General features: G+C 42.0%; 1 protein-coding gene across 2 annotated transcripts in view; it reads left to right on the top strand.

Moving 5' to 3' along the window:
• brinp3a.1 (bone morphogenetic protein/retinoic acid inducible neural-specific 3a, tandem duplicate 1) overlaps positions 1-16122 on the top strand; it is a 45410-nt gene extending 29288 nt beyond the window's left edge. For both annotated transcript variants that reach the window (XM_041935334.1, XM_041935335.1), the window contains exons 5-8: positions 5206-5311; positions 5748-5984; positions 8981-9203; positions 14199-16122. In XM_041935334.1, the coding sequence (XP_041791268.1) occupies positions 5206-5311; positions 5748-5984; positions 8981-9203; positions 14199-15315 (1683 nt within the window). In that variant the 3' untranslated portion in view covers positions 15316-16122. The remainder of the gene's footprint in view (positions 1-5205; positions 5312-5747; positions 5985-8980; positions 9204-14198) is intronic.
• The last annotated feature ends 1652 nt before the right edge of the window (positions 16123-17774 follow it).

The following is a 17774-nucleotide window of genomic DNA, read 5'->3' as shown; positions in this document are numbered from 1 at the left end:
CTATGTCAGAATAGCACCTCAGAACATATCTGAACCATGCATTAGCTTTTGTGTGATTGGACTCATCAATTTATTATTATTTATTCATGTTCTGTTTCAGAAACACGCTTCTGTTTCGCTAATATGCCACCGCGGTCGCTCCGGCACTCCTGCAACGTGCTTGTTTTCTCTAATGTGAGGCAGAACAGTAGAATACAGTACAACGCACTGAACATCATGATCACTCAGGATCTTTATTTGTCATATTGTGATAAGAGGCATACTCCTGTTGCTATGGGGATATTGATTTTCAGTCAGACATCAAGATGTTTAAAAAAAGATTTTAGCGCTGTACAAGGAAAATGTTCCGGATTAATAAATTCCAAAAGAGTGTTTAAACAGCAAGGAGACATCAAAAGGCAAGCCCGGAGGGCAAAGAGAAATTCATTGTGATAAGATAAACAAGTCACGTCCGCAGCATGTGTAAGCATCACAAACTGCTTATTCTGGGAAAGCCTTTAAGTGCAATTAAATGTTCCATTAAATGCAGCTGTTAGTTATTCCAACACAGTCAGCACAATTATCTTGTACTCAATTATGGCACATTAATAATCCCCCCCCAACCGATCCACGTCATTTACATATCACATTTTTCGAATCACTCGTATTTTCTCGCTGTTGGCGAATGTTGCGCCGTGAGGTCTTGAAAGTCGTGAAATATATGAAAAGGATTTTCCTTTTTGGGGTCGATTTCTAATGGAGAAGGCTGACTGTGCACACATGCTCTGCTCCACTGGGTTCTTTTTGCAGATGGTCTCATTGCTATGCATAGAAAAGCCAACTTTAGATTTGCATTTGGTCAATTTTCCCCTTTAAGTTGGACATCTGTCTGTGTTGGAAATTAATCTGCGGATCCCTGCTCGGGTTTTAATTAATTGTGTTAACACGTCAGTAATAAAAAAAAGAAGAATGGAAGTCGGGTTCTCTCCCTCTCTCTCTACCTCCGTCTGACTGTCCTGCCTAAAATTATGATATCTTATTCAAAAGACTATGTTTAAGTCCTTGCAAATTGAAAAACAGTAGCTCAGTTAATTATTTTTAGTAGGAGATGGAAAGAGACACTGGATTTATATCGTACAGAGCTTCCAGCTTTTATTCGCCCTCATGTTTCTCTGAGTTTAGTTTATCATTGACCTTGCAGTTGTCAAAAGTAGATGTCAAAAGAAAAACAACTTTTCTGCCCACAGCGGCAAAAGTCTTCCCTTTTCTCCTGGCTGGATACCACGGTTGCTGTCATTAATCTAGCAAGGAGATGTTGTTACTTTTATTGGACCTTTGGGAAAATATTAAAAGAAGACACCGTCATGGTGTTTGGAAATAATTCGCAAGTGACAGCGAAGGAGATGGATTTCCCTTCAGGTTGGCAGTTTATCTTTGCTGTCCATGGAGCCTGGGTATACGCGTGCTCTAAATCAGGCTTTTGTCAAGGATGATTGAGCTGAGATTGTGGACGGTCTAACCATGAGCTGGAAGGGGAGGAGGAGACTCTCCGGTGTTGTTCTGCGTGTGCCGTCAGCACAAATCTGCATTTTTCAAGACTAGCAGCTAAAGTGGGGAGATCTTTTTTATGCCTGTCCGGGAAGGCATGTGTTTTTCTCCCAAAGAAAATCTCTTCTCCACATGTTTTCATGTTCTTACTTGTAGTCGTGTGACATTGGGTGCACTCGTGCTCTGCTGGGAGTGGGCTAGCCTTCGTACAGTAAGAAGAAAAGCTCCTGAAATGTATTACTCTCCAGCTATGGAGTGAAATGGTGCTGTGAGAGCAGTCACCTGAATTTGCATGACGTGCAGTCCAGACACTTTTAAGCCCAACCAAGAACACTTTTCCACTGCACAGCAGCGTTTTAAAACCACGAGACCCTTCAAATGAACATTTTGTGCCTATTTATTCAGAATAACTAATAATGACTATGTTTTAAAAGACTACACAGACTGTTTGGCTACATGGTCACCTTATCCCATGTTCAAGATGAGATCTATCAGTATAATCAGCTACAGATGCCTGCACACAGTGTTAAAACCCCTTTGTCTGCAATGTACCTCAATGCACCAGTCTCTGATTAATCTGAACGGCCTAATGGCTGCATGAAATTGAAACAGTGTCCATAGAAAAAGCTGCTTTCTCTCTGTGTTGTGTATTCAGTCAACCCACATATTGAATCACAACATTTAAATTTAGAATAAATGTAAATATATAATTTGTGTTGGAGTTAAGCCAGCAGAGAATGAGCAGTGAGTTTTAATAGATCACCCAGCTGGTAATAGAAATAAACGCGTTCAGGCAGAGTGGAGCTGTGGATCAGTTATCTGCCTGAACTGCTTCAAAAGCTTCATTTGTCCCAGAGAATCATTTCCTCCTCCCACAGAGGAGGCGCTTTTATTAAAAAAACAAGAAGAAGGCAGGCTCATTCTGCTTTTTCACAGGTAAATACAAGCAAAGAATCCAAGAAACATTATCTCGTCTGCTCCACCCTGTTAGGTCTGCTGTCATTTACTTCTTGTTTACAGAAATCTTACATTAGAAGTGGACACTGTGCTTCAACTCCACGTGTTACGAAAGCAGCTTTGCTTTTTTTCCCCTCCACATCAGTATAAAGTTACAGTGATTTGGGCTTCTGTTACAGACCAGGTGAAAAGCTCAGTACAAATCACAGCTGTTTTCATTGATTTACCAAGTGAAGTTATTTCACATGGCTCTCCAGCACACACACAGGGACGCGTCGCTGTTTACTGCAAAGGCTGTTTATTCAGACACACAACGGCTTCTGGACAATCCTTGCACACAGAACTCACTGCTTAGGTGTCCACAGACCTCTGTGTGAACACATCATTCCTCAAATAAACTCTCGCTTCTCAAATATTAGCTGGGAAAAGGCTGTCCAGGGGTGTCTGTATGTGCATCAATTGATGTGATTTTCTTCTTCTCCCACTCCTACGTGTTTTAACCTGTTCTGAGTCAATTAACCTGGCTTAGAATAGGTGTGTAAAACCAAGTGCCCTCACAGCCTCCAGCTGGTGTTCACAACACGCCCACTCACGACAGAGGACTCATGAGCAGATCTTATTTCCAGTGGGTTTTTTTGCGGATTGAAGTCGTCTAATGTGGCGCGCAGATAAATCCTTACACCAGGAACATTTTTCATAGCTTTTCTGTGACAGATTGTCAGATACGCAAACAAGCCATAATGACGCACGAAGTGTGGATAAATAAGGTGGCTATATCTTCTATAGACTCGCGGGTAGATGACCCTCTCTCAGCGCCAAATCAACAACTTCTGCCAACTTGCTTGGCGCCACATTTCATGTCGATGAACCGTTTCCTAGGTTTGTACAAGAGTTCTCCAGGGACGAGAAAACCTCATGCAACCCAAATGCATTTTCTCCTCTCAAGCTGCGGTAATTTAATATCCTCCAACCCTGAGTTCTCTCATGGAGACTTTACATCTCCCACGCAGCCACATCAGCTTCCTCCGGGAAAAGTTTTTTTATTGTGTTCATAACTGCTCTGCACTGTCCTTTCCATCACCAAATGGTCAGACTGTCGTGCAAACTGCACTCCTATGAAGAGAATGAAAAAAAGGGACTTGATTGGTCATGACTGAGGTAATCACACCTACTTACAACAACAATAATCGTAGCCCTGCTCTCAGCTCCACCGCAGGTGCAGCAAAATTACCAAACATTAAACCATCTAAGTTCACATGATGCACCTTTGGCAGAGCTTTGTGTCGTGTGCCACTGATTTAAAAACATAAAGCCATTAAATAGTCAAAAGTTAGTGTTAGAAATGTTGTTGTACGTTCCATAATTCAGCTTTGAGCCATCAGTCACACCTTTTTTAACAGTTTTAGCCACCATTCAGCTGCATTTTACATGAGGAAGTCATAATACAATATAAACACAATAAACCTTGTAGTACAATGTACTACAAGTTACTGATAACGATAGATCACAACACATCACACGGGGTGTTTGGTGTGCGAGGACAGTATCATTTTTGTAACACTAAGAAATAGAGATGGACTACTGAGCTCCTGACAGGGGGTGTGGATATATCACAAGCATGCGCCTCGTATTGATTTTGAAGTTTTATGTTTTTGTTTATCGCTGTTTCTCTGTTGGAAATGTTTAAAAAATTCTAGTCCTAACTAACATAGCAAACATTTCAGCGTGCACACCTGAGCGAGCTTGATTAGATTGTTATTGATTACGTTCTTCAAAATATACCACACTATTAGCTAACCTCATGTTACATGCAAGCAAACTCGACACAGGAAGGCCCGGAGCTGTCTTGCGTAGAGGCGTTAGTGGTAACTTTACCACCGTGCCACCAAGTTTGAAAATGAAAAAAAAAAATCTGCTGCTGCGCATGCAGTTAGAAAGAAGTGCACCAGGCCAGCTCAAGCCTACTTTAGCAGCTAAGTCTCTGCAGTTGAGTTCTTACATGGTGGGTAATATAGGCCCCAGGTGCTGACAAGCATGAAGAAAGCATGGAATAAATAAAAAAAAGACAATATATCGGTTCTGCTTCATCGATCTTAATACTGTCCACCGTGAGTAGTCTTTTAAGCCACTTTTCAAGAACAGGTCCACAATTGACAGCAATTATTTTGTGGACAATCCTCTCGTCACATTTCAGCCTGTGTGGTCCTGTGACAATATTATACACTTCATGTAAAAGGTTGCACCAAGCAGTTAATCCCCAGGCGTGTATGTGATTGGATAAAGCATGCTTACACTAGCATCACAATGGATTTTAGCATGTTATGGGGTGCCTGTGGGCGTTGTAATGTAATGTAAACACAATGTCGAGATAAATTTGACAGATGACACCAGAACTTACTCATTACGCTTTACTCCAGGGATCCTTATCGCAGCTCAATTTCCAGCCCACTAGCTCACAAAGTCATCTTCCCAAATATGATTTACACAGTGGAGTAGTCTAAATAATGCGCAATATGTTTTGTGTCTCTCAGAAGAGGAGATAGTGAAGGGAAAGGGTGTTGTTAATTTTATTCTGCATGACATTTAGCCATGTGCTCTCTCTTTTCCTCTTCCTTTCCTTTTCTTTTATCTCCCTCCTTCTCTGTACTGTATATTTAATTCCATTAGTGGGTTCCTTTCTCAGTATGGATTATTGTTATGTGCCTGTTTTTCTCCCTTTAGGTGACCGAAACAAGGACGGGCCCTCTTGGATGCAGTAACTATGACAACCTCGATTCTGTCAGCTCCGTTTTGGTTCAGAGCCCTGAAAACAAGATTCATTTGCAAGGTTGGCCATCCATAATTGAACTCCCCCAATTTCTGATGGAATTGTCACAGTGTCTGTTCTCTGGCAAGCTTATAACTGCAGCATGAGAGTGTCAGAACGAATTTAGCTTCAATCACTCTTTTGCTTTTTTTTGCCATGCATGCTTTCAGAGTTCTGAAGTGAATCCCAGACAGTAATGATTCAGAACAAAAGTAGCAGAACTGTGCAGTAAAAATAAAACTTTAAGTGAATCTCAACATATTGCATGTGACGCCAAGCATATGTCAAGTGTGGCAAAAAAACAGAGAAAATGGTTTGTGGCCGTCAGTGATTCACAGATCTAGCGTACAACAGCCATCTAAACACATTTTCTTCCATAATTAAAGTACTTTCAGCTCATCTTCATTCATTCGGGTGACATTTCCATGTTCTTGTTCTTTTTTTGTCCTTGCTGCAGGTCTTCAGTCCATACTGCCAGAGTACCTGAGGGCCAGGTTTGTGCAGGCAGCCCTCAGCTACATCGGCTGTAATGAGGAGGGCCAGTTTGTGTGCCGGGACAATGACTGCTGGTGCCAGTGCGCCGTGGACTACCCACACTGTAATTGCCCCGAGGTGGATCTCAGGGCTATGGAAGCCAGTCTGCTGAAAATCCGAGATTCCTGGAACATGGCCAACCAAGACTTTGAAGAGTCTGGTTAGTGTTTCCTTTTTGCACTCATTCAATGACTGTGACCCTCCCACTGCCCACTGACGACAAATTAGACCCTATTATTAGAGGAGCCGATGGGCAAAGAAAACAAGGGACAATTGCATCCAATCCATGTAATGGGAATTCATCAGTGCACAGAGGAGCAATTGTTAGAACAACATCAAAATTATACAAAAACAACAGAGAAGGGCATCTCATGCTCAGTAACTGAAACGAGTCCAAGTGTCAGCTGTGGTCACAGCCTGTATATTGTTGCATCAAAAATTGTAGCAAAATGTTAATCTGTCACTTAAATGTGTATTTATACATATTTGTATTTTGACTCTCGTGGCTTTGGTAAGTTTTGGTTTAATCAGCATCTCAAAACTTATCACAGCAATTCATAGACTTGCCTATTTTGCAGCTGATGTCATTTTGCAGAACGTCTCCGTAAGGGTGAACAATATGGATAGACTAATTCTATCATGCTATTTTACAATATCATTATACACTATATTGGGATATTGTAACTTTTTTGCAATTTTGTTGTATAGATAAAAAGTTTATTGGACAATCTGCAAAATCAAATATTTGGCAAAATTAAGGTCCATCACATTGATGGAAAAATCCTGTAAAATCCAATACTGCCATAAAGCAGACCTGCTTATTGATTGAAAACATGTCCCTCAGTGGCCTAATACAGCACGAGATATTAAAGGCGTAGCTGACTCAGTAGAAACAGCATTGAAAAATCAAATCTGTTATCTCACAGTGCGTGTTGTCAAAACACCCATGCCTCTTCTGCTGCATTCACACAGCTAACGTAGCTGCTGCCATTTGAGCCTGTCTGTGTAGAGAAATTGCATGGCGCGGATCTCAACGTCCGGGAAATGAAAGGGCAGCATGTACAGTAATGCGGCTGGGTCAGCAGCGATTCAGTCGAATGAAGGTTTGTCAGTAGCGTAGGAGGAGCTGTCACACCCCAAAAATTAACTACAGTTGCTGTGATCTGTCAGCAGCCCATGATGCCGCCTGAGTTAACCTTCTTTCATGTCAGCTGGGTAACATCGGAAGAGCAGGCACATCAGCTGTCAGCTAACCATTGTGCTACCTGTGTTCACCTGGGATGAGTGTGAGAAAAGCATTCAAAGAAGCTCAGAGTGTTGCCACATATTTTACTGACTGTTCCATCATAGCTCTGTTTCTGTGTCCTCATCATTACTGAAACTGCACGCTGCATCCCCGGGCTCTGAGGGCATCTCGCTGTTTCAGTCATTTCTAGCCCTGCCTTAAGCTGTTCTTTGTGCACCTTGCTGCTGTTATTACTGGCTACATGCCTTTGTACTAAGGGCAACTTGATTAGCACACAGTTGGCAATAACTTAAGCAGCAAGGTGCCCCGGGAACCGCAGCTGCAATGCTGTATTAAATAAAGAAAAGTAAGTAAATTCCCTTGAAACCCCCGAGGATCCACTTGTATATTTGATCTAATGGAGAACAACCAATATCAGCAGCAGAGCAGACAGATTAATAATCATGACTGACTGTTAAATGAGTTTCCACAGACATCTGATGGCAGACAGCAGATTTGCTTCGACCTTCCGCTGAGTGCGATATGCTTTAATTAGGAAACTATAGATTCTGTAGCTGGGTCAGTATCTTAGTTCTTAAGAGATGTCATAAGTGTCTTCAGTACTTCTGCCTGGTAATTTTCACTTTTTAGTGAAGGACAAGAGGGGAGAATATGTACCAAGTCATGGTGTGCAGGAGGCACCGATCAAAAAAAACAAAAAGGTCTTGGTCAAAATGTATTTCAATATTTTGCATTTGCTGTAAAACATAAAATTCGTTCAGAATCAGCCCAGCTACTAACACATAATTCATTTATTATATTCTAAGAGACACACACATTGCCCCCCCCCCCCCCAGAAAGTGTCTCTCTGAGAGTGTCTTCTATTTTTAAAGCACTGTTACGTTCTTGGGTTCGGTGGATGACAAGATAATAATGGTGGGTAGAGAGTGGGTTTCCAAGGCTGAGGTATCATTGTCTTGGTGATAACAGTCTGCTTTAGCAGCCACTTGCAGTGTCCACCTTCCCCAGGAAACTCGCCGGCTACCGTTTCATGTGCTGCGCTTAATAGCTGACATGGAAATATAGACGTTTGTCGACCACAGGAAAAATACAGAATACCGGCAGACTCATCCTTTAAACTCCCCTCACGACATAGTACAAATGGAAATGTCATAAGGCGACGTCTTCACTGAGCTTGTGGAATCAAATGAACAGACATGGAAGCTGCTCCGTGTAGCTCCCCTTCCCCTCAGGAGGACGTCTCTCATCTAAAAATGTAGGCCACGGAAAACAACCCCAAATACCCTTTTAATATATTTTATTACAAGCTGTTTAATCAACTTATTAATTTCACAGGAACATGTAATACACCTTGCATAATCAGCAGGGAAGCCATTGACACTTAATTGGTTTTCTAATCAGATGCTGTATTATCAAGATAACGTTACCTAATTACAAATAGTGCAGTCATTTTCTCATCAGTGTTGCATCGATTTTCCATGCAACCAATCATGATTAGAGAGATGATGGTATTGTTATTGAATGCCTTAGAAATTTCATCTGTTTGCTGTGTGTGGTGTGTGCCGGGCAGGCAGCAGCTCTAAAGATATTATTCTCTGTGCTCGCCGTCCATGCTATTTCCTCACAGACAGACCCAGAGTATTAGTCCTGGAAAAGCTGTTGGCTGTTCATTAATGGAAGAAAGAAGTCATACCCCAACCCTGTATTTAGCTCTGCCTTTCTCCATTAGCATACATGTCAAACAATATCACTTCGAGTTTGCCCTGCGGCTCTTGAGCCCATGTGGCCTCAGCACAGCGATTCCCTCATTTGGCTTGACTAAATTGAGACTTAGTTTGGCCTGTGTTGGAGCACAAAAAAAAAGAAGAAAAGTGCTCAGCTCTCATCTTGCATCTCTCCCTTCCTTCCAGATGAGTTTCAAAACTTCGTCCGAAGGCTTCCCACATTCTACGCTCTGAACACGTCCGCCATTCAGTACTTCTGGAAGATGGAGCCGACCGTTCACCAGCGCTACAAACAGCTGGAGCTCAGCACCCAGCAGCTCCTGAGCAAAGCACGGCGCATCGTCAACAAGCTCTTCGCCCTCAGCAAGAGGTGTCGAACTCAGCCCAAAATTATTATGCTGAGGGAGAGGTGAGAAGCTCATAACTATTCCTGCTGACCTTTCTGTTGATACGGATGTGTGTGTGTGTGTGTGTGTGTATGCATACATGTCTGTGTGTAGTTGTGTATGTGAGAAAATAAGCAAAAAATTCCAAGGCCTGCAGCTACATCACGAGTCCTTTCAAGCAAGCCGTGGACGGCAGTGCTAATTTATTTTCTTCAGCCCACTCTGTGCGCAGCGCTTTGTTATCCCCCCAACTAGGCATTATGCTAATAATACACACAATACTCTGGTGCTTTGATATTCAACTGAGGTCCAACTGAAGTGAGCTATAGTGTCACACCTGATGACTTGGCTGCGCTCCCAGCCGAGGTCTCCTTACATCCAGGAAATCAAAGCCATCCTCCTGTGAAATTAAACCTCGCTGTGTTTAAAAAAGAATATGCTAAGTTTGGGACATTTTCCTGTTGGTTAACTAGCCTGTGATGAAATCATAGACAAGGAAGTTTCCCACATCGCTGCAGGAGATCGTCATCATCAGTTGTTATATTATACATATATTTTATTATTTTTCACCAAAAAAAAGTCAGTTATATAGCGTGCAGACTCCAAGTTTATGAAAAGGAAATGTGATTAAGTCAGTGCAGCTGATGCAGGCAGGGTTTTTTTTGGAGCTATTTCAGGTGAGAAACCAAATATTCATCTTCTGCAATGTGATTTTTAGCTGAAGCTACAGTCTCCCATCGCCGCCCACCACCTTCTTCCTCCTTTAATCCCTGTTCATTCACTCAGTACATTATTCTTTATACCAGCATTTTACCGATCACCTCCAAAATAATACCAGAGCACACATACGCACACTGTTAGCCCCGCAGCTGCTACTACTTCCTGTCTGTTCAACACAGCAGATGCTAAAGTTTTAGCATACAGTACAATAGCCAGCCACTGCAGAGTTGGTGAATTCCTTTTGGGGATATTTACTAAGGATTTACAGCCCTTTTTAGGTGCTAAACAGCCTAATAATGTCTCTCCCCATTTGCTAATAGGCTGCAGAGAGACTTCACCGCCAGTGAAAGGCAAGTGCACATTTGGTCTCATGCAATATATATTTTAAAGATTTCCCGTTTAGAGGCGCAAAATACGGGAGGAGGGAATGGTAATACAAATAGCCATTGCACCTGATTTATCACAGTAGACTGACCACTGTTACAGAGGGAACTGCATCTGAAATGCAGTTTCTGGGAAGAGCAGGAGTAAAATCAGCTGCTGCGCCGTCTTATCGGACACACGTGGAGTAAGAGACTTTATCCAGGCAGGCACGGTGAGAGAGAGACAGAGAGAGGGAGAGCAATTAAAAGATGCATTACAGAGCTGCTTTAGCTCTGCCACTGATGTAACAGCTTGTTATCTTTCACGCAAACTTTACCTTTTTGTTTCCCGCAGCCTCCTCCTGCCAGGCTTAGTAAATACTCCACTTTGTGTCTAAGAGCTCACGAAGTACAGCAGCAAAACTAAGAAGAAGCGCAATGAATCTACATGATGGAATAATAATTGGCTTGTCAGATATGTGGAGATGCATCCATAAACAAGGCGCATCCACACCACGTGCGTGGAATCTGATGATCAGCATTTCTCGACTCCTCGGCCGGACAGTATGCGGAGCAAATTTAGGGAGAGCGGCAAATGCAGCAACGAGATATAGTGGGAGTGATGAAAGTAAATACTTAAAGTGGATATTTTGGATCCTGCTGTGATGTAACCTAGTGCTCTCAAAAGATCTAAGGAAGAGTCTGTCACTTTATATTAACGGGCTGAAAGCCAAGCAGTTAGAATAGAAGATGCATCCCCTCCCTTAGTTGAAATATTGCACTTTGCTCTACATCAAAATCTTTTAATTGTGGGGTATAATTAATACATTTTATATTCAAAAAATATGCCCAGAAAGACATTAGTGGATTACTTTGACTAGCTGCATAACAATTCCCATCCTCTGCACTAAAAAATACAATGATTTCCTCTATTTCGCAGTGTTTTTCCATACTGCCTTGTGTGTAATGACCTATTTCATGGAGGAGTTTTTTTTTTTTTTCCCATTTTTATAAAAGAAATATTCACTCATCTCTGCAGCCATTATTCATGTACTGGAGCATCGTGGTCTTTGTCAGATGAAGAAAAGGCAAACAGAAAAATATCATATGCTTTGTCACTCAATGCTGCAAATCCATTTTGGACTTTCTATTGTAACTTAGTAGAGTCTTTGGAGATAAGAGCTGTATGTTTTTTTTGTTTTGTTTTTTTTTTTCAGTTTTGAGCTGCGCTGGCTGAAAATACAAGGTGTCAGAGTAGCAGCAATGGAGCCACAAAAAAGCAGCTGATGTTTTTTTGTGGTTTACCAAGTAAATAAATATCACTTTTAATGGAAAAAATGTAGTGTTATCTTCAGTGGAGAAGCAAGTTCCGCTCACTAGTGACAACCGAATCCGTGGCAGAGGGAGAAAGTTTGCGTGTGGGATTGATCTGTGCGAAATGAGCTGACAGACGATGGCCAGACTGCAGAGTGAACACCCAGCTCCTCACTGGCCCGCACCGCACACCGCACCGCCATGACAGTTTACATGTCCTGCTGACACAATGCGCTTTGTGAAGGCGGGGCTGCTCCCTCCGTCTCCGCTCTGGAGGTGAGACGTGCACAGCTGACTCTGATGAGTCTCAGAGGAGCTGTGTACTGTGACTCTTAGCACATCACATCCGCTGTCTTTTGAGAAAATGTCACCAGATTTTGAGTTTGATGAGTTGAGAAAACGTCTTTTGTGCATTGCCTTTTTTCCTCCATGTCACACCCTGCTACACACAATGATGCTGTGAAACAGATCGACTCACGGTGACGTTGGAATATTGTATTAGAGTGACCTGCTGCTTCAAAGCTCCTGTGTTGAAGCTGATTTGCAGTGAACACCACAGCTGAATTTTTTTTATAGGCTTTGGCTCCACATGATATTTATTCTCACCTCTTTCATGCTTAAGACATAATCATCAGAAAAAAAAAAATAAATAAAACACATACACACATTACACACCATCTGTCACAGTTTTAGGCTTTATTTAGGTGTACTTGTTTACTTCATTAAGGCAGAATGGAAAGTAGCATTTTCTCCCATGTTCACACGGCTTATAAAAGCAGGAAAAAAACTGACAGATCCATTTACATGTATGTGGAGTCTGACAACATAAAGGCATTAAAAGCTTAAGTACAATGGGCAACAGCCTTGAAGAACTGACCTGTGCACTTGTGGTTTTACAAGTATCATCAAACAACATTAGTGTGATGTCATTACGCTAACTAATGATGAACCAATTAGGCTCCAAAAATGTCTTTTTACGATGTTTCATCAAACCAAACTGTTAAGTATCAGTCTTCTTCAGTTCAGTCAAATTTATTGCACGTTACTTTCATCTGTTTCCCTTTTAGGACTGTACAGTCACATACATTCAACATTAGACATTAGACCTCACCTAATGTCTCATTAGACATTAAGTGACCAATAAACACTTCCATAGTGTTTGTTCCTTTGTAGAAATGGGAATTGGCCCCCAGAAAACATACTGAGGTAGACACTTATGTCTGCTGTTTTTTTGAAGTTGTGGAAAGAAACTTGGCAGACTTTTATTGGCTTTGATCTAATATTCATCGTTAAAGTTAAAATTCCCAGTGCCGCACACACTATGCAGCCAAGCTATTATTTAGCCAAACAACTGTTTGGACAAATGTTATTTTTTTCCCCTTTAAAAATATGCTTTTGAATGTAAATTACTTGTACATGCACCATTGTTTCCCCTAAATTAATTTAGCAGCTGCACACGACCACAAAAACAAAACTGCTAAGTCTGCTCGAGAACAAAAGAGGATTCAGAAGTGTGACAGATGTGGAACAAAGAAAGTGAAAGACTGATTTACAACATTATATTCTTGTCATGCGGTCCATCTGCTCCCTTTTTCACAAACAATCTCAGGAATTTTGATTTACCATTAGAGTTTGTGTCTTCGAATAAATAAAACATTTGACAATTGATACTTATGTAGTCCGAGTCACTGACTCTAAATTTTTACTCTTGACTGAATCGTGTATCAAAAGCCCCCTTTTTAAAATCAGATATTCTGTCTGAAACATTGTTCTTGAAGAATACAGATTTAGTTATCAGGACGAGGTTTTACTGTACAAGGTGGCGCATTAAGGGTGGATGACTGTGTTGGAAAAAAAATGTTGCTAGGTTAAAATTTAGGAACATAACAATCATAATATGATTTAAGTTTTCTTGCAGTATCGTATGGATTTTTGTTAACCGTACAGTGATGAAATATTTCTGCTGCCAAATATATAGAGAGGATATTGTTTTCTAGAAGGGTCTGATCAAACGTTCAAGGATTTGAATGGAAAGCTTCACCGTGGGCCCTGCTTTGCGGGGCAGGAGTCTCTGGGGAACGTGAAGCGATACAGAACCGGGGAGGTCTGTTGACCTTCACCAACGCTGCCTTCGCCCACGTTGTCAGATCAGGAAGCGGACTAGGGAGACTTCAGACCTTTTTTTTGGTTTTCTTTGCCACTGACGTGTCTCACACCCATGGTATCCATCTGCTTGACACTACGACCCACGAGGCAATGATCAAGTGTGATTTCATACCATAGGAGGGACAGATTCATGTAAACGCTGGGTGCAGGACGCGTCATCAAAACTATTTTCCATGTTTTACAGGAAGAGCAATGACGAATTTTGATATTAATACTCAAAAGAATTATATTATCAGATTCATACTAGAACAATTCAAACGTTTTTATTTTGTTGGGTCTTTAACTTTGGTGTGTCATATTTAGTCTCATACAGTATATTTGATCTATTAGAACGATTTCTTCAGTTTATATGTTTCTGAGCAAGATGGAAAAATGTTACCAAACATTTGTGATTTTATTATATCAGTGTATTTTTATCTACATTAAATGTCACCTGCTGCTCTGTCTCTGTTGCAGGCCCTTAAGCTACTGGCTGAACTACATCCTCTCCATCATGTACTGCAGTGAGAACAACCACATCGGTTCCTTCCTGGAGGAGACCAGGAGCTGCTCCTGCCCCTACGAGCACCCGCCCTGCCAGGCTGTGATCCCTTGCACGGTGGGCGAGGGCACCTCCTGCGCTTCCTGCTCATATGAGAACCGCTCCCGCTGCGCCACCTGCAACCAGGGTTACATGCTGAGCCAGGGCGCGTGCCGCAACGAAGTGCCAGACTCCACCGACCACTACATCGGCTTTGAGACGGACCTGCAGGACCTGGAGCTGCGGTACCTTCTGCAGAAACGCGACAACCGCATCAGCATCCACGGGATCTTTGTCAGCAACGACGTCAGGCTGAACAACTGGTTCGACCCGTCGTGGAGGAAGAGGATGCTGCTGACGCTGAAGAGTAATAAATACAAGTCAAACCATGTCCACATGCTCCTGGGGATGTCTCTACAGATCTGCCTTACCAAGAACAGCACTCTGGACCCCATGCTGTCTGTCTATATCAATCCATTTGGGGGGAGCCACTCGGAGAGTTGGATCATGCCCATAGACCAGAATAACTACCCAGACTGGGAGAGGACTAAATTAGACCTTCCCTACGACTGTTATAACTGGACTTTGTCTTTGGGCAACAAGTGGAAAACATTTTTTGAGACGGTCCACTTTTACCTACGGAGCCGTATCAGAGGGCCCTCAACTAACGGGAATGGAACTGTATATTATGAACCCTTGGAGTACCTGGAACCGGGACGAAATCTAGGCTACATGAAGATCAACAGCATCCAGGTGTATGGCTATAGTATGCACTTTGACCCGGAAGCGATCCAGGACTTGATTTTACAGCTAGACTACCCATATACTCAGGGATCGCAGGACTCAGCCCTGCTGCAGCTGCTGGAGATCCGGGATCGGGTCAACAGGCTTTCCCCGCCCGGAGCTCAGCCTCTGGACCTCTTCTCCTGCCTGCTGCGGCACCGGCTCAAACTGTCCACCACTGACGTTGCCAGGATCCAGGCAGCGCTGCAGACTTTCAGTGCCAAGCAGCCCAACTCGATGGAATACGAAACAACCAAATTATGTAGCTAATAAGTGGGCAGGCGGCCAGGTGCACAGATGGCAGAGCAGTTATCACACAGGCCTGATGATGGTTAAGAGCAATTCTGGAGCCGTGCGAGGGACATTTGGGGGACATTTTCATTGTCGTCATGGATCTCAAGAGTGCATTTGAGATTCTCATGTCAGCTTTTCGTATAAATTTGTACAACATTGTAGAATTAAGGAGGATTTCACCATACTTGCCTCATAGCCTTTTACTCTCCTGATGAAAATAATAACTCTGTCAGTTAATAAGATACATTTAAAACTCTACCACCACTGATATGTTGTCAATGTGCTGACGTTTGTAGGTTGCACAAATTTGGGTCACACACATACGTAAACAGAAGCTTTTGCTGATGAAATATTACCCAAGCAATGTAATCATCTCACAAAATATAGACATTTCTACACCAGCATGCGTTTTTGTTTGTATTTTTCTCATCCGGTTTATTTTCTGAATAAACATAAATACTTGTTTTACTGTCATGCCTGCCCCCCCAACACACACACATACACACACACACACACACACGCACACATACACACACACACCTTTTAACCTGGGACATACATGACGGGACCCTCACTGCTTTTAGCTTTCCATACAACAATAAACTCGCTCTGTTTTTAAACTCCGCTACACATTTTGTTTGTAAGAAAAGAATAAAAAGACAAAAATAAACAAAGTGAATAAATAGATGCTGTATTACTTCAGATTTGACGAGAAAAAATGACACCACGATCACAATTTACGTTACATGTGCTTTTATTTTTATAATGCTGTTGTTTGTGAAACAAAAGTTACAAAAACACTGTCTATAAAATGTATAATACAATTTGTTAATACACTAAATAAAATACATTTTTATGTGTGGTCTATAGATGGTTTGCTTTTCATTCAGGTGTTGTTCATGTTTATTACTGAACAGACCTTTGAAACGTAACATTTGGGCGTTTCAGTGACTCAGCAACTAGAACGCTGAGGCCCAGCAACATGATTGCTTAATGACACATGTGCTCTCCTGCTCTGACATGTCAGATGTATGTCAGGTGCTGTTGTTAGACCTGTTGTCAGAGCATCAGCTCCTCAAAAGTCCACATTCATTCCCTGTTAGCTGCATCATAACCGAGATGTATTCAGGTTTATCCCATAGAATCATTTTCTGACACAAATGACTGCTTTTCTTAGAGGTGTGATGATGAACATGAATGTAGTAAGGATTTTAGGTGAGAAAATGTAGGATATTGAGAAATTGTGTGTAATAATTTAGGTTTCATAATTAGGAATTAAATACCTCCTTATGATGAACAAACAAACGCACACACACGCTACACTTGAAAAAGGAGGCAATCCAAATTGAGTTTGAGGCGTATGTGAAAAAAAATGCAAATAAAAGTTGGTGCCTGTTAAAACAACGGAAATAAAAAGCATGACATTCAACTACAATAGACCTTTTTCACAGGGGACACTCTGACATGTCAGAGTCGGAAAAGCACAGGTGTAAATGGTGAATTAACGATGGCTGAACTTAGTTCCTGCTCTTTCAGGTTCCTGGTATTGCACATTGTGGCTCACTGTCACTGCTGTGACACCTGAATAGGACATGGTTAATGTTATCAGAAACACCTGTGCTTTTTCTACTATGACAAGTCACGATGTCTGCTGTGGAAAAAGGCCTATTTGTCATGCCTTTGTCATCGACAGTGTTGAAACGTACTTGCACCATACAGCGTAAGTACAGATTGCTCATAAAGTGGTTAAATTCAAGTAATCAGTTCATTTGAAACTGGCCTTTGTGTGCATGGTTGAAATAGTGCTGATGCTAACCATACAGAAGTGTACAGTACAGTTACTGCTTTGCTTTTATTGAGGAACAGAGGTGTCAGGATGTGCTACAGAGGTCACTGCTACATAATCCAACACTCCCACGACCAAGACATTGCCGCCAATGTCGCTGGTTTTGGATGAGACCCGATCACGAATCCTACTCTGGCGAAAGCGGGTCCTGTCCATCACCACAGCAGGCTCGGGCATCTAGTTGCAGGTAGCCTAGCTTCTGTTTGGCCAACATGGCTAACGGGTTTGGCAATATCACTGCTTGTTGGTTTGGCATGCTCTTGACAGAGCTTCACTTCTGTTTTTGCATTTTCAGATGGACAGAATGTTTTTTTAACCAGTGCTTGTGTGGATGGATTTATGACTTTTATGGAAAAGATCCTACACGGCTAGGAAAAACACCTGTGCCGGTGTGGACTAGGCATCAGAGACCACACCAAACTGACAACAGATCAGTTTAATTTGGGCCGGTTATCAAGTTAATCACAGCACTAACATCAGTTATAAACAGCTGATATGACCTGCTGCCCATGATGTTTGCCATTTTAACTGGCTAGTACATGAATGTTTTGTGCACAGCTCTTTGCTATTGCTAATTAGCATCAGAGTA

Source organism: Chelmon rostratus, chromosome 4 (genome assembly GCF_017976325.1).
Source record: "Chelmon rostratus isolate fCheRos1 chromosome 4, fCheRos1.pri, whole genome shotgun sequence".
Taxonomy (NCBI): Eukaryota; Metazoa; Chordata; class Actinopteri; order Chaetodontiformes; family Chaetodontidae; genus Chelmon; species Chelmon rostratus.
This window is presented reverse-complemented; position numbering and strand designations above follow the sequence as displayed.